The sequence below is a fragment of the Micropterus salmoides genome, unplaced genomic scaffold (assembly GCF_014851395.1).
Source record: "Micropterus salmoides isolate LMB-PRFRI ecotype aquatic unplaced genomic scaffold, ASM1485139v1 Ms_hic_scaffold_5, whole genome shotgun sequence".
Lineage (NCBI taxonomy): Eukaryota > Metazoa > Chordata > Actinopteri > Centrarchiformes > Centrarchidae > Micropterus > Micropterus salmoides.
Window position 1 is genome coordinate 17,343,255 of NW_024044237.1, and position 22,068 is coordinate 17,365,322.

Genomic DNA, 22,068 nt, shown 5'->3' on the forward strand with positions numbered 1-22,068 from the left:
GTCGGTTCTGTTGAGCAGCAATCAAATGGGCAGAGGAGTTTTTTTTTATCCTCCTCTCCAAAGTGATTGTCATGCGCTAGGCATCTGATATAAGTGCGAATATCTTACATTTTCTGTCAGAGGGAAGCCGACTGCATTGCATTGCATTAGTGCTCAGTGAGCCGCAGGGGCCACAGTAGACCGTAATCACCATGGGAAACCAGGAGAAGTGCGAACCATGTAATTTGGACAGGCGCAGCAGCTCAGGCACTGATAGAAAGACTGCTGGGGAAATTACCAAGTGCTTTACAAAATTACAATTGGAGAAGTATTAACCATCACCACTTAGATTTACAAAATCACTGTGGTGATGCAATTAATTCACCAGTGACTAACAAGCGGTGGAATGGTACTTTTACACAATTACCATTCTTAAGCACATTTTAAAGTACAGTACCTTGTTCTGCACTACATTTATCTGACAGCTGTGTATCCTTATTTATTTGCATATTAAGATTTGAAATACAGGACATATGGTCATCATAAACTGAATCTACATTAAAATGTTGCTGACATGTTTCATCAATCATACTTACCCAATAATAATAATAATACTCTTAGTGGGACCATTTTGCATTATGAATACTTTTCATACTTAAAGTACATTTTGTGATACTTTCATGCTTTTACTTAATCACTCACTATTTATTGTACTGTTACAAATGTGGTATTGCTGTTTTTGTGAACCATTGTGACTACCATTTGAATATTATTCTTTATTTTACTACAAGGAAGAAATCTGAACTATTTGAGATTCTTTATGGGCTTTGAAAGCAATTTTAAAGATTACATTTATTAATTTGTGTGGGTCACTTATTGCCTGACCTTATGGGTCTCCACTAAATGATTATGCAAATTGATTATTACCAAATTACTTGACATGAGTGTTGTGGGGAAAAAAATGGAGGAATCAGCAGTAGCCTACAGTTTGACAACTTATTCTGTGCAGACAGACTTTTTGTTCATGTAGAGAGACTGAGTATTTCAGTTGTAATACTTGTCCAGTGTAATATGTGCATGTTTGAGTTTTACAGTAATTTAGATGATTGTCTCAGATAGAATAATTGATGTGCAAATTGGAGAGGAAAGTAGAGTCACCCCCTATGCACAGGGCCTGTAACCCCTCGCTACATAACATTACGCCCCTGCCTTTGGATAAAACTTCCTCCATGGACCCCACTTTTAAAACAGCAGCTGCACTGCCATCTGCAACTGATTTATGGTTTATGTATTACTGTCCAGCAGTGATGTCGTTAGCTTTCGCTTGACATAATGCTCTGTAAAACTTTAACAAGCCAACAGTGTTCCAGATAGACAGAGGACATCCAGCGTTAAGGAGATTAATTCTTGATCCGTGAAGAACAGGACCTTGAAATTAGCATGCGGTTGCCGCGGTGATAGAAGCACGCTAATCCAAAGTGCTCCACAATGTTGACAGACATTTAGAAAGTTTGTTTTCAAGTGGAGACTCAACCCTGCACATATGACGACTTAAAGGCATTTTTCATATAAATTACCGATAAAAAAGACTCCAATGTAGGAGCAGGTTGTTGCAGTAAACATCTGTGGAGACGCCCACCGCCTCATGACGGACCCAGATTTATAGAGGGGAATTTATGGGCAGTTAAAACTTTGCGTCGCGTGAAAGATTAACAGAACCACCAACAGTAGAAACGTTACCGTTAATCTAACGTTACATACCGGTAAATATGAAGAGTCCCGGACACGACTACAGTATTTTTGGGAGAGAAAACAGGACACTCTTCTGAAATGGTAACGTGAATTTCACTGAAATATTTTCTAGTTCACCGCAGCGAACAGGCAGTAACGTTAACCTCATTTTACGTTAACGTTAAATCAATGCCGTGGTTAGTTTGCTAGTTAGCATAGTTGACTTTAACAAATCATTCCGAAAATATGACATAACCTAGTTAAAGTTAGCCAACGTTACTTCACTTGTTTTAAAACAAAATCAGAGTTGTATTCAGTATAACTAAGTTATGCCTCAACGGTAGCGTCACTCAAGTTAATGTTACAGCCATTGATTAATGTAATCTGGTGAGTTTAATTTACCTTAAATTAAACAAAGCAAAGATACTATAAGCCATAGTAAATATACACTTTACACCATGGCTATAAATGTTAGCTTTGAGTTTAATTATGTGGATGACATTTGGTTCAACGTAGCTTATTTAACTACTTACATAAAGTCAAGTGAAGTCAGTTTGATTTGTATTGCCAAAACTCACAAATTTAGTGGTTTGATGAGTCTGTGAGGGGTGTGTGCATTATTTAAATCCTTAAAGTAAATATTTTACGTCTTTTCAGGTGTCAGAAAGAAAACACATCTCCGAGATGATGGTGAAAAATAAAAATATAGGAGGGCGTCCTAAACGCTCTTCCACATGCAAGACAAAAAAAGCTGGCTCCAAAATCGCATGCAACACGGACGTGACTCCTCTGGATAACCCAGCCGACAGTGACATCCCTGCTATCTCTCCAGAGCTCCAGACCACTGGGCAAGGTCAGCTGGGCTTTCCAGACAGAGTCTACCTTCTGGCGTCAGTGATCTTCCAGAATAACCACCTGGAAAAGCCTGCTGCCCAGCGGTTGGTGAATTATGGCAAAGAGGGAGGGCTCCCATTGCCTGAAGTGAAAGATGAGGAGATGCAACGTACAGCTTATGAGCTGGCCTTCAATACACTTAAATGTGAGTGGCGGGTAGAGTGGTTGGATTTGTTGAACCCTTTGTCATTACTATTTTTCCTTCCTTCCTTCCCTTTTCTGTCAACCTTGCATGTTTGTATATATCCCCACAATTCATACACTTACATTGTTGTTTTGGGTGGCTTTAGAGTGAGGACATCAGCAAAGGGTGTTCGGTATCCCCTATTCTGAGGCACATTAAGTTGCAAGTAAACCCTATTTGACTCCAGGCAAACACACAACCATTTGAAATGAGAATGAATAGCCCTGGGGATGTTAATTGACAGGTAGAATTGGATTTAGATAGATTGATGAAGGGCAAGTAGAAGAGAAAAAAAAACGCTTGAATGACCAGGAGGAATTCTGTGTGATGCTACACAAATCAATTTGGCTCATAATCTGTTATCTGGCACAAGGGTGGGGTCTGGGTGACCGAAGTCACAGGGGTGTGTAATCAACATGGCGATAAGGCAGGGGAGGTGAGCTGACTGTCAGTGCAGGATGATGGCTGGAATCGATTTAATGCGTCCTTAGTGGATGGAGCGGTCAGGTAGCAGGAACACCCTCGTAGCCATGAATGATTTTCTTCCTTCTAACTATCCATCCACTGAGCTTGGATAAGCTTTGGGCCTACATGTCCCACAATTAATGCAGATTGCCTCGAAATATCCATTATCACAAGCGCCAGCACCTTGTTGTAACCTTTATTAGTTTAACAGCTGTAGATCATCGTACTCACATTACCAAGTGAAATTGACTTGATTGCTAAGGATAATAAGAGAGAACATAGGGATTTTATTGGCAAGACATTGTTTTCATCCATCACCCTTTTTTCACTCTATGAGAGGATGCTTGTATATGCTAACCAATTTGAGGAATTTGCTATTACTGTAGGCACATGGAAACATGTTAATTTGCTCAAGAACATATAATAATATGAGCTCTACTTAGAAGGGGAAATGGCCTGCTTGAGATTAGAACAATTACAATATACTGCATTTCTTGTTAAATTTAATCCTCTTTTTGTTCAGGGCTCATTTCAAAGACAAATATTCTCTGTCTTATCAGTGAGTACAGTTCCTCTACAGCACCCATCCCCCCACATCTGACATTTCCAGAATTAGTTCATTTGTCGAATTTCAGCTAGTGGGGTACTTCAACAGAGCTCATTTAAAGAAAGGAGGAACTATAAAAGCCATCATAGCTACAGTATTATTGGCAGAAACCGGTTACATTGTCCCCGATCTTTAGTTATCTTTATTTTTTTTTTTATGGACCATGGTTTAATAGGAAAAAATGTTTTTCTGTATTTAAGGTGTTAATGAAACTATACTCCACTTATAGAGACATGATCGTTGACTTGGCTCAATCACATACGTATTTTTGTCATGTGTTAGATTTACTAGCACTGGCTGTGTGGTGAAATTGGGTGCAGATGAAATGACACAGCCTGGAAACCAATGTTAATCTCTCCTCATCCTCCTCCTACGAACAGCCTGACTTTTGGTGCAGAAATTGATTTGCTTGTGACACACACGCCCACACTGGCAGACACAGACACACACACACACACACACACACACAAGTCACATCATTTGTGCACCGCCTTGGAATGACTGATCCAAAATTGAGCTGAGGTCAGTTGTTAACCTAAAGAAGAAATGCTTCAGCAGCAAAAAAACACACAAAATGAGCAAAATGCCAATGAGCACTGGTATTGATCTTGTGATTATAACGCTTATCTGCTTAAAACAAAAAAAAAGTCGCTCAGTAATTTCCATATCGGTGGCAGAGGACACAGCCTTGTCTGTTGCTGTCAATACTAACATGTGGAATGAGAGTTTGTGATGAGGTTTACCAGTGTTCCCACAGATTGAAAGCATAACTGTGGCGGGGGTGGAGGGTGGGGGGGTGGTTCATCAATAGTGATAAATGAGCAGTATGTATTTTTATTACACTTAGTAAAAGTACCATTTCTTGAGATTCAGCAAAAACATGTGGCGTTAACTGCGTTCAAACAGCAAAGTGTCCTAAAAGGACCTTAAGAAGTGAATTGTATAATTCCTTACATGCTTGCTAATAACTGTTTTGAAGATGGGTCTCCGACATTGACAGCATTGTGTTGGACTGATTTGTGCAGCGGTGTTTATGTTTATGTTGTCCGTGATTGCGAGAGAGAGAGAGAGAGAGTGAATATGGGCTGCGCAGCACTGCAATCAAGAACGATTTTACCCAAATTTACTTGGGCGGCTGTTGAGATACCTGGGCGGCCCGCCCAAGTAAAGCCTATGTATGGGAAACACTGGGTTTACCCTGGTTTGACATTTCACAGAGAAGACAAAGATGAAGTTGCCCAGATGACAAATATTAGTATGCATGTCCTTTGCGCTTTCCCTTCTCTGTCTCTTCTCTTTCACTTCATTTTGTCTCTTTTTGATATCTTCAGGGCTTTTCTATTTCTTTAACTGCTCCTGTCTCTTTAGAAAGTATTTTTTTTTCCATATCTGAGTGATCTGCTTGGTCATTGCCCTTGAGGCAGTAGATGTTGTCAAGGTTTCATTTCTTGTAGACTCATACCTTGTGGTGTACAAGTGTTTGAGGTATGCGTCGATGTTAAGCTATGTAAAGTACTTTTTGTGTGAATTTTTATATATAAAAAATGTGTTGACCTTGTCTGTGGCCATGAGAGACACCCCCCCCCCTTCTCCTCCTCCTTCCCTGCTCTCTTTCCTCCTTTCTTTCCCTTGGCTACTCCTTTGAGTATTTCTGCCTCATTGTCCATACTATCCAACTAGGCTGCCAAATGTCCTTGTCAGATGACGGTGGCTGCTATATTCTCTGTGTGCAACTATAAAGGTTCTTTGGACCGCTTTGTGTTAGGCTGGATTTAGAGCATGAGAGAGAGTACATGTCTTTTTTTGTCCTTCAACTCAATCAGAGCAGCTACCACCAGTATGCCTCAGCAAATTTTAAATTGTACAGGTGGTAAGTATATACTATGAAAGACAGATTTGCCAAAGGTTTTTAGTCCAAAGGTGATTGTATAACTTGTGGCACGTACCTTTTTTTGGCTGGCCCTCTGTTAGATTAAAGTGCAGTCATGTGTGCTGATGCGGAACACTGTGAGACAAAGACCTGGCTGATGAGAAGAGAGGAACCTGCATTCAGGTCTGGCTCTTACACCAAGGATTTGTTTGACTACAATCCCCATCAGTCACTGTTCGACACAGGCCCTGCGATGACTTGTGCCTCCTGCTGGTGTAGGAGGACTAATTTCTTGTTAGACTGATTTCAAGCAATTTCTCTGTACGTCAACCTCTGGAGTCGGGAGTTCTGATTTGAGAAATACTGTCATGTCCCACAAGTAAAATGCAGGTGCATTTCCTGCTGTGTAAAGATGTCTTCTGTAAGTGATTTATAAGCTGAATTTTCTCTGTGTTTTACTCAACCTGCTGTGTGTGATTTATAGCACGTGGAAGACTATGACCTCTACAGACCAAACCATTATGGCTTCCTCTGGGGTCTGGGCTGCTCTGTGTGCACTGAGTGGTTATCTCTTCAGGGCTTATCTTTAAGGCCTTCTGCAGTAATGGCCACTATTGTAAACCCCACTGACCTGTATCTGCTATAAATAAGACTACTGCTGATGAAATGCATTTGTTTCCTCAATTAAAGATAAGCTCTACGTGCAAACATTTATTTGTGCACCTGTCTGTATTTGTGTTTATACATGGATGTAACTGCATGCGGATGTGTCTGTGTGTGTGTGTGTGTGTGTGTGTGTGTGTGTGTGTTTGTCTTGCCCTACGTGCTCTATACCCAGCGTGCATTTGGCTGTGACCCAGTGTATAGTCTGACATGATTTGTGATGTTGTGATCAGTTAACAGCAGTGTCTGTGGTTTCCATGGTGTCGCATTGGACGGGCTCTGTCCTGGGCTTACCTCCTATTTGCAGCTTTGCAGCTTTAGAGGTGTGTCTGTCGAGAAGAGTTAACCAAAAAAATCAACCACTTGTGTCGTAGACACATACTGCACACGCATATTAATGTTAAAACTAATGGTTTTCACACTTACACAAACACCTGCACCTAATTTCCACCTTTTATTTACTCCTCTGCAGTAACATAAAGAGTCTTATTCCAACCTCGCTAGAAGTACACCCACATTAGAGAAATTATCTTTTTTCCAATTTCCAGTGTGTAATGGGCAAACACTACTGCAGAGTGGCTTTGGAAGCAGCTGTTCTTTAATCTTAACATGAAAAACTGTCTCTCCATCTCACTCATATTGAAAAGGAGGGAGACGGGAATGGAAGGGATCAGTGTGTGTGTGTGGTTTTCTGTATATTTCAGAGAAAAAGCATCCTGCAGGCTAGCGAGACAGTTGCTTCCTTCGTGATATGACAGCCAGCGCATGGGAATGGACTTTATGAACCACTTGGATATCTGATAGGCAGCTCTCAGCACTTCGCAGTTCACAGTTGGCTTTTTCAGACTTCTGTCCAGATTTGATAAAGAAGGTCAAGCTATATTTAATTGTGTAGCCAAGGAAGAAAAGAAAAACTCCCCCAAGATCTTACAGATAACAGATCCAACATACGTTTTATAGTATCCTGTATATGTATAAGACAGTCATGTGTGTCCATTAAGTCACCACTACATAATTTCTTTCTTTAACAGTTGTTGCATAAAATAAACATAACAAGAGCCATACAAACACAGTCTAGTCTGGTATGAAATCCACACGTGCCTGTTATATTTGGTTTCACTGATAATGTTTAGATTCAGCCTGTTTATTACTTCAAGTGTCATCACTGTCATTGGTCCTTTGATTACACATTCACCCACAGACACCGTTAATGAAAGAGGTAAATGAAGAATCAGAATAATTCGAATTAGGCACTAAATAAGCGTTTAATCACCTGAAATCTAATTGAATTATTTTTTCATTTGGGGTGCCTCTAGGAGCCCCTCTTAATCTCTCTTCTCTCTTTTTTTCTAGGCATGTTCTCATCATTAGATGTGGATTTGCCCCCCGAAGCATGTTTTTCACCAGTTAATGGATAGGCATAATTTCTTTTTGCCTCTATCTTGTGTGCCAAGTGAATGCGTCGGGTTGTTTTGTAGGAATAATTAGACACTGATATAAAAGATGCCACTAATGTGCATCGTTATTACTCAGACACATGCTTAGTAATGGAAATCCCCATTACTACATTTTCATCCTTCTACCTAACCTTTTTTTTAAACTTTATTTCTGCACAGATCAAGAACTGCTGGAAGACATCATGATTGACAGCTGCTTTTTCCTCACTCAACCAATGGTAAGTGAGTTCCATAGGAGCGGTACTTTTTGATGCGGCAGTAGTTTGAGAGAAGTAAGCACGTTTAATCCCTCCCATGTTGGCATTGTGTGACAGACAGGTACATCTGTTACTTTGAATTTGCTGCTGAAAGTAAAAGTCCTTTTGATTCTCAGAATAGCTAGGCTTAAGTTTTGGGTTTTACCATGCTATTCCTTTGTGTATACCTGAAAGAGTTAAGGAAAAAAAACACTGAACTCTTTCACTCACAAATGTCAGTGCTTTTACTGCTCTCCAATATTAATGTCCTCCTGTTCATATTTTTTTTTCTATTCTCTAGACCTCTAATCAGTTACAGCAATATTGATGTATTACACAGGTACAGTCCTTTCATCAACTCACAAAGCACCTTATGTCTTTTATATTCCCTACCCTAATCAATGACAATTGCTCCCTTTGGAGTAACACATCTAAAAGCTACTATGTGGCAGAATGTGCTTGGCCGTATCTTTTCCTTTATTGCTTTTCTCAAACAAAACACCCAATTAATTAGTGATGGAATCAAAATGCCGTAACAACCCAGGGGCAGTGAGTTTGGATGTGGCGTCTTGAATGTATTCTGCACAGTGTATATTCTACATATGTCCTAGAACCAGTGTGCTGAATGCTATTAGTGATACTAAGGTTAAAAGAATGATTCTGAGCACAGCTGTGAACCTGCGGCTGATAGGCAGTAGAGGAACGTAACTTAAATGAAGAGGCATCCTCTGAAGGTGATTGGCATGTACTTTTGCCCTACTTTTAACACTCCACATAAAAGAAGCTGTGGAAATATGGGGGGCTTCTCTAACAGTCTGGATGGCAATAAAACAGTGTGTGCACATAGCTGGTAGAAAAGAAGACTATTGAAATGAGGTGGTGAATGTGTAAACAGAAAACACAGCTGCCATGGAGTGGACAGATTGTAGACAAGCAATATCTACTTCAGAGAGGGTGCAAATATATAGACGCATTAATACGCGTGAATGTATCTGAAACAAACCCCGTACATACACACGTACACTCGCACTGTAGCCTTGTGAAATATGGCCTTGGGTGAAATGAATGGGTCTCCCTATGTGTTGTTGGCAGGTCGTTACTCTGCATCCCTCTAGCGAGACAATAAAGCCCAGACACAATGAGACGGTCTTTAGAACTCACTCTCTCCTCCTTTTACACTGCTGGCATCTATAAAGTTCAACCTTGAGAGAGAAAGGAGAAAAGGGTGGGTGAGAGGGAACAGGCGGGTTGGAAAAAGGGGGTTACATGAGGGTGTATGGGGGAAAAATGAGAATGGAAAATGAAGATATAGATAGACTTGCGTGCTTAAAGAGCCTGCGGCGCATTTGATTACAATAGAGAGAGAAAATGAAGCTTAAATCCTGTGGAGGATGGAAATAACCTGAGTGACAATGTAGATGTGAGGCAAACATAGTAGGTACACTGGCACATTTAACATGAAGAAAGCCCCATGTAAAATGAGCCTTATGAAACTTTAATTACGTCTAGAATCTTCTTGAAAATAGCTGACATAGTAGTTTGCTTTGTCTAAAGTTAAAAATCATCATGGTATCAACTGAAATTGAATCAATGGTACATGCTAATGTGATGTAATTTACTTATTTCTCTTATGTCTCATGATACTTAACTCATACCTTGGTCAAGTTTAGCGTCTTTAGCAGCTTAGCCTCAATGCTAACATTATTTTCCTGCATCTGAGGTGACTAAATACAGCTGGCATGTTTACTGTAGGCCAGTTTCCCACCATGGGATGATGTTGCCAGGCAACTTAATCACTGGGAATTTTCCCACACCCAAGGGTTCAACCTTGGTAAAGGGCAAGTGGAACTTGAGCTAGAGAGGACAGGGACGAGAGAGAAAAAATGCATTGCCACAACCTGTTTCTGAAACTGACCTTTCCCGAAATGAAATTGAAAGCCTCTGGAATGAATAATAAGTGCTAGCTAATTCCTTAGCTGCGGCATAAACCCTTGTAGCGTTCTAGCTTCTCGGCCCATTAGCCCAGTAGTGAGGATGTTGCAAGCTGTTGCTGCTGTGGAACGCCATCTGCCACTAATGCGGCTGGTGCCCCCCCACCCTTAGGGACAGAAAGGTGGAGAGACAGGCGGGGGCATAGACGTGGAAAGAAAAGAGAAAGAGGGTAGAGAGCTAAAGGGCTGGAGATAATTATAGAGGAGGATCAGTAGAGACATAACTCAGGCTTCCTCCTATGTTTAATTAAGTGTCAGCAGTGGGGACATCCTTGAGCTACTGCACTGTACCCCCTCATTAGGTAACTAAAATGGAGAAATCACCAGTACACTATTAACAAATGTCAGGTTTGGTGTGTTGTTTTGGTTTTATGCACATATACAGCTGACCATTCTTTGTTCTCTTGCTAAAACAGAAGTCACCAATTAACTGTAGTTTTTGCTCCTATGCTCTAGCCAGATGATCAGATGAGCCTCGTTGCCGTCATGCTCTATGACTTCCAGGACAGAAAGTTCCTCCCACGGGAACGCCAGGGGGAGGAGCTAATTCAGGAAGTTAGAGATGTGGAAAACTACCTGCGCAGGTAAGGAAAGTAAAATAACAAGGATCCCGAGCTTGGGGTGGAATAATAATGGAAAGAAAATACAAATTAAGGAAGAAATGTTTGTACATAGGTTTAAAACCAAGCTGGCAGCCTCTCTGGCCCGCTACAGGATCAAACATGATCTCTTGTCCATTGAGTGTATCCTGCCGAAGAGTGTGAAGACGAAGCAGGACAGATCTAGCGGCCTTCCACATTACGCATGGGTCAACACACTGAAGAGCAGGTCAGCAGAACACACGTACACACACACACACACATACACACACACACACACACACACACACACACACGCACACACCACAGTCACTCACTAACTCTACACAATCTACAAACAGACCTGTAACTTGGACTGCTGCCCAGTGTTTTATGGGCCAGGCGCCCAGCTGACATCCAATTAAACCACTCGACTATGTGTGTGGGTGTATGTATGTGCCGATGGATGTGTGAGCTAATGTGTGTTCTTGAACGCGCCGCGACAGGCTGATTCAGTTAGGTGTAAATCCTGCTGATGTGGACAGATTCAATCAGAAACAACCCTCAGCGATCTCTGGGACTGTAAAGGTCACCTGTTGGGACTAGCGGTGTGTGTGTGTGTGTGTGTGTGTGTGTGTGTGTGTGTGTGTGTGTGTGTGTGTGTGTGTGTGTGTGTGTGTGTGTGTAGCTTAATGGCTTTTACAGCACATTTTATCGTTAAAGCATTTTAAAAGGCCACATGGCAATTTTACACACTATTATTATCTATGATGACAGTCTTCCTCTTTCTTCCACCTCTCACCTTCTTTCCTCCTTCCCTCATCTCTTCTCTTGGGCCTCTGCTGATCTGCTCTCCTATCTCCTCTCCTCGGCTTGTAGCCTTGATGAGGTCCAAAGTGTGCTGAAGAATGCAGGCTTCTCACGGGTGAAATCGATTGAGCAGCTGGAGGGCCATACCTTCTGCCAGGATCCCCACTGTAGGGATATACTGGTATTCCCTGCTCAACTGAAGGCTCAGCTGTGCTCCACCAAGCTGCTTAGCGACCACAAGCTCATCATCCAGGTACGAGCTGCACAAGAGAGGAGGTTTCTGACAAGAGGAGCCTACTCCCTGTAGACTTTAATATATCTGCAGAATCAGTTCAGCCCCATCAATCTTCTCTGATATTTATGATTTCACTTTGGTAATGGACTTGCTCAAATTGATTATAAGACTGAGCTCCCTTATGCCAACTAAGATTAGTTTGCCCAGATACAAATATTTCACATCAGTTCCTCTCATCTGGCCCATACTTCACTTTGAGCCATAAAGAATTCTCCAATCAGGGAGGGGGAGAGCGGTTTAATCATTTCATTTCTACTCCATTAAAGTCAAGCTGCCATACAAACTGTAAGCAGCACACAGCACCACAACACAATTAAATCAGATTTTGCAGCCAAATTCAATCAAATATTCAACACCACTGCCTAATTAATCACCTCTCCCTCTCTCCATTTTATGATCCTCCATCACACTTTCTCTCCTCTGCATTTCAGTCTTTTCAAATGTCCTTGTTCTTCTTCTCCTCCTCGGTTTGTCTTTCCTGACAAACCTCGTGATCTGGATCCATAAAACTCCAGAAACTCAAACCTGCCCAGAGGTTCCACAGGGATACAATCAGCACTATTTCCAGAGGGGACCCCACTGATTGAAGGACATCTCAGTTGTAATCTGACAGCACTGTTGCTCTCATTCTTTCTCTGTATTCCTCTTTTGCTCTGTCTCCTCCTCTTGCTTCCCCTGAGTACCTGCTCTGTGATAGCTGCTCCAAACTCCCTCTTCTCTCTCATCTGTTCACGCCTCAATTCTGTTTACCGCTATCATACAGTGCAACTTTTTATCCTTGTTGCTTCTGTGCAGAAAACTGCTTCTTGTCTGTTGGTCTTTTTTTTTTTTGAAAATGCTTATACTCAATGTGTCTTTAGGATAAATCCTGCAGCCTGGGCCCACATGCAGTGTGCTCCTTGCTACCAGAGGAAGGAGATGTTCTTATGGTGGGCTGCTTCTCTGGCCTCACTGTCTCCCACACTTCCTCCCTCATTGCCGAGAAATATAAAGCCAGCAGCAACCAGCCCACAGTCTACGTTTGTGTCAACAATCGTACACTTGCTCAGAGGGAGGAGCTACAGCAGGCTGTCACTGCCATGGGCTGCAAGAGTAGGCTCAACATGGATGTGTCTACAAGTGCATTATCTGTTTGTGTCTTTGTATTGTTTACTTGAATGAAAGAGAATGGAAAACTGAAGATTGCCCGTTCGGCTTGTCACACTGGTCAACTGACTGTTCTATGGTAAAAGTGAAATGATGAAATTTATGAGCTGACCAATTACAACAAAGATTTAGGTTATTTAGACATTTAGAGAGTTTTGGCAACAACAAGAACAAAAGTTGGTAGCTGTTGTCCCCAAATTCTCAGAGACTCCATGTAAATATTATTCACTAATAACTTGCCATGTCAGCTGGTCATTAGGGAAACAATTAAGTGCATGTGACAAAGCTGACATTTTTATAATTGCAAAAGACGCCCTCAGGCAAGGTATTTCTCTACAAGAGATATAGCGGGACATTGTGAACACACATTAAGCATTGAGCAAATGTATGTTTGTGATTATGCGAGTTATGATTAAACTCTGTGCAATCTGCTCAGATGTGAAGCTGATACCAGAGGACTTCCAGTCTTTGGATGGCGGTGACAAGCGGCTTCAGAGGGTGTGCGTGATCCTGTTGACCCCCAAGTGTTCTGTGTCTGCAGTCAACAACCCGGTTGAATTCATACTTCAAGAGAATGGAGGTATATAGCGATCCATGCCCTAAAGCAGAGCCATAAAGTGGGGATTTCAAGAAATACATGTGGTAACCCAGTCTACATGACACTCTGTTGTGTCCATACTGAAATAGAACAGAGGCACATGCTACAGTGTACTTAAAACATCCTGAGTTCATACTGCATGACAATGAGCACACAAATGAATATTTTGGGAATGCAAATGATGCAATTTCCAAACTATGCATTGTTCCTTCTACTTCTTCTACACATTCATAAAAGGTCTGTTATAAAAATATTGAAGTAAATGTTTTGGAGCAACTATTAATTTAGTTTTAAAGCAAAAAATATACGAACAATTTCCCATCGAACACCTGTTTATTTCTTGAATTCTTCTGTTAAAATAGAAAATGAAGAACATTATGACGAATAACTAATTCCATATCATACACTATACTGCTATATTTGATGTAATTTAAACATAACGTTTGATGATCCACCCACAAGTCTCTCATAGAGTGCACATCCTAACCCTTTAACAAATCAGGTCCTTCCATCTACCTATATGGATGTCATTTATTAGAGTTGTGATGAGATGTGTAACCAACACTCACAGAGAACACTTCTAAACAGATCAGTTAATAAAAATGGAGATTCTGCTCTTCTAAAACACTTCTTTGTTTTCCCAGACACAGACCTGCTGCAGGACTTATCCCAGGGCTCCATAGCCCAGAGCAAACTCGAAGCTCTGGTAGCCCAGCAGAGGAAGGATATTGATCATGCCTTGAAGTGTGAGTGTCGAACCACCTGCTCTGATGTTGACATGCACGCAGACACACAAACACACACGCACACACATACACACACACACACACACACACACACCATACAAGCTCGGCCTCTCTCACCTCTCTGACACAATGAAGCAAATACTTCCTAATTATCTAATCTCGTATGCTATTACACTGAAGCCTGTGGTGTTCCTGGGAGATTGTCTGAGTCTTAATTAGGAATGCTAATGTTGCTGTGCGCCAGTCAGCGCCAGTCTGCTGCAGCATTCCTTGCATATTTCAAACAAGTGATTAGGAATTGTATAGCTTTGCATACATACTGTAGAACTGAATATGACAGAGTGACCTACTTTGTTGAGTCACGTATTCTATTCTATACAGATGTTACAGTTCTGTTCTGCAGCCATTGATTTTCTGCTCAGTTGGGCTATATACATATATACACTCGTTAGCCTCAACGTGTCTTATATTGTTCAGTACTCTTCTTTCTCTGTTGGTCTGGGTCATATTTGTCGGGCACGTGGAGTCTTTCTATCTGGGGCAATGAAAACCAGCTCCTTGGTTCACATTGATCGGCCCTCGTCTACGAATTTTTGCCAGTGTAGATATTTTCTAATAAGACTGCTAATTAATGGCGGGTGTGTATTGAGTGCCTTAGCGTGGTTGAGTCAATGCTCCCATTTCAGTCTCTCTGCATAGGCACACACATAGTGAAATGCTCACACACACCACATCAAACTTCCATTGTTACAGCTATGAGGTGGGTGTGTCGTAGAACAGGCAAACGTTTCTCTCATACCTCAGTCCTTTTGACTCAGTTCCACTTCCTTAGAAGCAATATTTCACATTTGTTTGGGGCCGATTTGCCACTTCTGAGCAGGTTTTATTTGTTATCAGCTCGGTGTTAATTGTTTCTGTCTGGCTGTAATTAGTGAGCAAGAAAGAAATCAAAGCTCAAATGAAGGAAACTCAAACGGCCGATGGCTTCACCAATCTACAAGCCAGCAGCAGTTGAATAAGATGTACGTACGTAAACAGTACGAAGAAATTAATATTCAACAACCCATTTCTTCAAAGGGAGCGCTTGATGAGGAGGATGGCTCAGTTGGAATAATCAAAATTAATTGTCATAAAATGAGAGGAAGAAACTTTTTCACTGAATGAGTTGGTGTTTGTCTGTCCTCCAGCTTTAATTGAACATGAAATGAGTTTGTTGTTTTGGTGATGTGGCCTCATGTCAATGAATCAGCTATATTTTAATGTCTTGATATTGTGTCACAGTTTTTCCTGAACTGCAACATGTCTACATTATATACATACAGTATGTTGATACAATGCACACATTTTTTCTGTACAGTCTCTAAGGTTTTGGCAGTGGTATACTCTACCTGTTCATCATACCCAGAGGAGAATGAGGTGGTGGTGAGCAGAGCCCTGGAGCAAGCCAAGGCCCGCTCAGAGCAGGAGGGGGAGCCAAAACAAGCAAACTTCAGGTCAGCCTCCGCCTCTCTACCTCAGAACCGTGGTGCACTTTCTGCATCTGTCTCTGTCTTTCTTTGCCTGTTTGCCTCGCTGTCTGTTAGCCTGCTGGGTTGTTTGTCTGTCTCCCTTCAGACAGGCTTCTGTCAAAGTCTCAGCACACCTCAGGCAGGAACAGAAGGAGATTCAGTGAAAATATAATCAAAGGTGCCATTTTATGTCTCTAAATGCTGCGAAAAGGGCAAAGAAAAAGATTTTCCGACAGGTTGCCTTCTCATAGACATTATATTTTTTCAATAGTTTTTCGGTGTGCGTGTGTGTGTGTGTGTGTGTGTGTGTGGTTTGAAGAACTTAAGACCTGTTGAAGTTTACCATTCCTATAGACTTGAATATACCAAGACTTTCTCCTCTCTGCAGTAAGCTGGCCTGTTGTGCTGGCAATGCCTCAGGCTAGCATAAATAAAACAAAAGTGATATTACTGGCATGGATCACACTGGCTTTACTTTTCTACATAACTAGTAGTCCATTTATTCAGTTAATGTGGCTTGTGTTAAATTGTATTTCTAGCAGCTGCCTCTATGTGGATTTTTGTATTCTCAGGTTTTATGTTTGTGTATATGTGTGTTTCACCTAGGCTTAAAACCTCCCTGTTCAGCATTCTTGACCATGCCGAGGGCCCGGAGGAAACTGACCCCTTCTTCACGTTGGAACCCTCAGAACAGTGCAATGGCTGTTTTCTGGCTGTTCTCAACAGAGAGGTAAGCATCACTTAAACAGAAACCTCACAGAGCAAAGCAGTGGTTAATCCTGATGAATTGACAAAAAAATACGATATCTGCATCCCTAGTATTCACGTAGGGTGCTTTCACACCGTAGTTCAGTTCATTTGGTCTGGACCAAGTGAAAAAAATAAGTATATATGGTTTCTAAATGATTTGCATAAACATAGCCTACACATGGCTTATACAGATCAATTATAAGATCGCTGAACACATTTCACGGAGTCAGCAGATGGATTTTATTAGATGTTTAGCTTTTGAAATAATGCTCAGATCACATATCTGCTATAATAAAATCCTGTGGTTGGTTTGTTTGCTTTGACATCACAAGCGAACAGCACCAGAGTTTGTTTGAAAGCGTTGTTTAGTCCTCTTTTGGTATGCAGTATGATTTCTGCATTCACACCTGCCCAAACGAACCGCACCAAAGGGGGAAACGAACTCTAGTCTATTAAGTTTAGTTCACAAGAACCACAAGAAAGGAAGCGTGATGTAGGAAGGCAGTCCAGCTAAAGTGCACATGTATGTAACATGTATGCAAAATACTGAGATGCAACCACCACGGCTCAGTGTTGAAGCCAATACAACAGTTTCTCTATCGGCGTCTAGGCGTTGCCTCCAAAGAAACCCGAAAAAACGGATGGATTGGTAAAACTTACATTTCTCACTTAGTCAAGATCTTTTCCCCCAAGGTGTCATGGTCTGCATGATAATTTGACTTCCTGAACAGAATCTATTTTAGCTCCTTCAAAAAGTTACACCACCAGTCCGCTGCTGCTGCTTTCAGGCAGAGCAGCCAAAGAGACAAGCAGGGACAAATTTAGCTCATTTAGCATCCGGCCCTGGCAAGCTGTCTGTTCTTCAATGACAGAAAAGTGCCAACATTAGCCCTGGACCTGACCATAGGCTTTCCCACTGTGATACCAGAGTGTTATTTGGCTGACTGTTATATGTTTGTGTCACAGTTTGGTCAGTGATCAAAGTACTGCAGAGTGAAAATATTTCTTTTGAGTATAATTTCTTATACACATGATTACATATATAACAAACTGCCTGATCCCTTATGTCTGCTGAACAACTCCCTCAACCTAAAAAGCCATCACACAGTTGGCTCTCTCATGATACACACAGATGCAGACACAACAGACAAGGTAATGGAAGTTTGATTGGTGAGCCTTAAGACAAGTGTGGGAATTATGATGACGCAGGAACACTACGCTGCCTGCTATCTGTCAAAAAAAATTCATCCACTGGGAAACTGATGCATGGTTGTCTTGTACGTGTAGAAACAGAACCCTTTGAATGTCTTTTTGTTAAGGCAAAAAGAGGAAGGTAAGCCGAGGACCCAGGCTACTGAAGTTGAGATTGGGTGGAAATTAGACTGACAGGTACTTGGTCAATCCCTTGAGTGAAAAACAATAGTAGAAAAAGAAAGACTGCCAGAAGACATGAGAATGTTGGGTCATAGACGCAGGCATCTTGTCCGAATCTAATCAGGGAACAGAAAGAATTTGTCAGATGTAGGAGGAGAACGTTGCGGGATGAGTGTGAACGAATGCTGAAATGGGAAAAAATCAGCTTTAGAAATAGTAATCAGGTAACTGGGGATGAGATGAGAGGTGTGAGAGCACTTCAGTTGAGCATGCAGTTAGAGCAGAGGATTGATCTTGGATTTCATTTCCCGAAGGAGAAGACAAATAGGAGAACAGGGTGAAATCGGATCTACTCCACTTTGTGTAAATATGTCTATTTTTTTTAACCTTTATTTATTCAGGGGAGCTTCACTGAGAGGAAGCCTCTCTTTTGCAGGAAGGCGCTGACCACATTCACACCTGGAAGCTTCCCGGTACAACCTAAGCAGCGGTTATAGGCCTTGCTCAAGGGCACCTCAGTGGTGATAGATGAGGGAGGGCAAGCACTGCTTGGTTTACTTTCCACACCCAGATTTTATCCTGCCGGTTGAACCGGCGACCTCCCGGTCATAAGCTCGCTTCTCTAACCTTTGGGCCACCAATGCCTCTCTATGAATGAATTATGCTTTGAAAATATACACTGTAGAAGGGTGAAATGTGGGTATTTGTGGACGCTTCAGCAACAACTGTGGCTGAAAGGAGCGCTCTAATAACTTTTCTGACTCTTTTATGAACACTAATAATTGGGATTCACGCTGATTCTGTCTCTGAGTCAATTGAGTTTTCAAGTCACAGCCTTTTATTGCTTTGTAATGTCCCTCTCTCAGTTTTCTCATCCCTCCTTTCTACGACCAACTGACTCTTTCTCTCTAACTCTCTCTCCTCCTCTACCTCTTTCTTACTTTTGTTGGTGGTTGTTAAGTGAGACAGTAAGACTGCTACAGGGCGTGAGCCCAGCTCTGCCTGGCTATAGGTGCAGTGTGTTGCAGTTGATCTACAGGGCTGGTAAAGGTGCATCAGCAACTCTCATCACTGGGCTTCCCCACATCCTCATAATCCACAACATACCCACGTTTACGACATACCTCCCTCACATTATGAAATCAGCTCTTATGCTTATGAAGCCAGTGTGGGGTTATTAAGCCATCTTACCCCCATCGGGTGTGACGGAGCTCTATCTCACTGTGGTGTCTGTTCCCCTCTAACCATCCATCATGTTTTATACCTCCACAGATAGGAATGAAAAGATAATCAACTGCTGTAATGGTGCTTCAAACAGGATATTTTTCCTCCCTACCTCTAATAAACTCAGTTAATCAAAAGTTATTGTGGCACTCTGAAAGCCCCATAAAAATAGCAATTATATAAGTGTTTGAATGCTGGCTTACATCGACTGTCATAGCGGCGCCCAGTAAATTTCTTTATGAGCCCTCCGTAGAGAAACAGCTGGGAACAATAAAGACAGTCAAGTGATGTGTTTCTGGCCTAATTTCCAGCGGAGGCAGAACACATCACAGGTGGACTTTCCTCTGAAGTCTGAAGAACGGTTTTGCACAATATTAATAGGGAATTCAGAAACCCACACTTTTCACTTTGACTTTGTTTTCTTCATTGCTTAGGGGTGAGTTTCATAAATTTGGATGTAGTTGCCAAGATTTATTGGTAAGGATTTTGGATGCGAGTATTGAAACAGAATGGGTTCAGCTCCAGGGTACGCTGTGGCAGCTAAGTTTGGCAGTGTCGAAGGAAATGAGAAATTTACAGAGAATGGCATAGTTGGTTAGTGGAGATGGAGAGGAAGTGAGATTTACAGGGGTGAGGGGGAGAAAGGGAGGCAAGGGGAGAGTGTCTGTTGAATAATTCAGCGTCCTCTGTCTGTATGAGTTAGCATCAATGAAGTTCAGAGCGTCCACCAAAGACTGCATTACAGCGGTGCTTCTAAAGTATGTTTACCTGTGGGACTCTATCAACACACATAAGTACGTACACATGTGCAAAATGCACACTCCTCGTATGCAGATGCACAGTTAATAGTATGTATGCACAAATACCTGTTTGCATAGAATTACAGACAGCTTGTACAAACACAGATACGCATTTGCATTAACAGACAAGCAAGCACTTAAAAACAAAATACACACATAAACCCACACAGGCTGCATGTCCCGGTAGTGTACACTGTGCTTGTGAATAATTCAGGTGTTGAGGAGAGCAGTAGGCTGCTGTGTGGGCTGGTGCTGAGACAGCAGGTGACCCAGCAGCCAGAACCAAGGACATGGTGGCCCCTCTCCTCTTCTTTCCTCTCCTTTACTTTCCCTTTGTCTTTTTTTTTTACCAGTATCACATATGGTGTACAGAACCTAGACTATTAATTATATAAAAAAAAAAAGTGTAAATACATTTATATTTTATTGCATCCCTTGTTGATTATATTATTTAGCTTGACGCTTGAACAATGTGGCTATATGATGAAGGTACTTTTTAGGGCAGAGAATGCATTGTATCAGCATACATACATACTGTGCTAGATTTCAAATTTAATAAAATAATGTACAGTATTTTTTGATAAAGCTTCTGGGCGGCCTGTCAGTTAGTGAGGTCATGTGTAGCCTAGAGAGAGACTGGCTGTATGCTTCAGTATACGATATGTTTTATTCACCAATACCTTTTTTACCCAAGCATTAAAATAGTAAATAAATGATATTGCTTTGTCCCTTCTCACCAGCCTGAGCCAGTGGTCAAAGAGGCACCACATGAAGTGCTTATCAGGGCAAATGCCAAAGGCATACTGGACAGGATCGGCTCCGACAGAAAAGAGCAGCATGGACATACAAACAGGATGACAAAAACAACCCATGCTCGCACCCACCTCTCTGTCAGTATTCAATCCAAAAACCAAGAAACCAAGCGCAGCAACAGCACTGCTTTGTGTCGACATCAGGAATTTGCTAACAGGCGGCAGTCATCCCAAGGTGGGAATGATTACTTCAGTCCTGTATCTTAAGGGCTACATACAGCTGATTAAAAGAGACATTGGCAAATACCCTTATTCTCTTTCTTACTGAGAGTAACCACTTTCATGTCTGAGAATGGTATCATAGCTAGGGCTCTCCTGGCTGTAGCTTCATATTTACAAAATGAGAGTGGTATCAATCGTCTTATCTAACTCTCGGTAAGAAACGAAAAAGCACATTGAAATGTCAAACTATTCCTTTAAGATTTTGGAGCAAGGAAAGTTTGGATTGAACAGAAGTAGTCCAGCATGTAATGTTTTGAACTATAATTCCTCATCCCTAGCTTCTTTCTCAAAGCTTTCTGTCCTCTCCCCCTGACCTCCATCTCATTGTTTTTGTCCTTCAGGAAAAGCCAAAACACTACACTTGCAGGCCTCGAAGAACACTGTGTCCAGCTCCTCTTCCTCCCCCAAGCCAGAAAACAGCACATCCAAGAAAAGCACCTCCCCTGTATTGAATATTACAACTTCCACCACCAGTCTGTGTCCCGCTCCTCCTCCTGCTACACCACTGGCCCTGGTTGTCCGTCCCCGTAGACCTCATCAGGAGGTGCTAAAGCCTGTGGTGCTTGTCCTGCCTCCCATTCACTTCCCCAACTTTTTCCCACCTCAGCACGCCCGAACGAGATTCAGCCCCAGCCCCAGCTACAACTACAACAAGTGGAGGACCCCAGCTCCAACTGTACCCCTCTCCCGTTCCAGTGGTAGTCTCTCCAAGGATGTTATGGTCAAATCCCGGCCTCCGGCCTTTTGAGCTCACAAACGCCAACACAAATATAAAAGAAGTATTAACTTTTGTGCCAGATGCTTGCCTAAATAAAGTCAGTCGTATGTAAGTATAACACCAACATGTATACAGCGTTGTTGAACTGCCAAATTACATAGAGCTTTTGAAAATGTAAGTCACCTTAAATACTTCTACATCCATTATTACTTGTCATTATTACAATGACATTATCACAGTGTCTTTGCATGCCATAAAGAACAACCTTGCCATAGCCAGAATCTAATCAAACTGCGGATTTTATTGGGCTGAGCCAATGTCATTTCAATGTCACTGCATGATGAATAGCTATTACATGGGGTTCCACTGACCTGAAAAAATTAAAGGACATATTCAAGAAGCTACTACTT

At 41.8% G+C, this 22,068-nt stretch overlaps 1 protein-coding gene across 1 annotated transcript; it reads left to right on the forward strand.

The window, feature by feature from the left end:
* Positions 1 to 1,340: 1,340 nt before the first annotated feature.
* LOC119888798 (putative methyltransferase NSUN7) lies at positions 1,341 to 22,058 on the forward strand. The gene is made up of 13 exons (XM_038699533.1): positions 1,341 to 1,812; positions 2,368 to 2,749; positions 8,010 to 8,068; positions 10,534 to 10,661; positions 10,753 to 10,905; positions 11,535 to 11,718; positions 12,621 to 12,852; positions 13,343 to 13,486; positions 14,149 to 14,250; positions 15,608 to 15,743; positions 16,365 to 16,488; positions 20,647 to 20,893; positions 21,282 to 22,058. Exons 1-13 carry the CDS (start codon positions 1,810 to 1,812, stop codon positions 21,686 to 21,688), a joined length of 2,301 nt encoding a protein of 766 aa, XP_038555461.1. The 5' UTR covers positions 1,341 to 1,809; the 3' UTR covers positions 21,689 to 22,058.
* Positions 22,059 to 22,068: the final 10 nt, after the last annotated feature.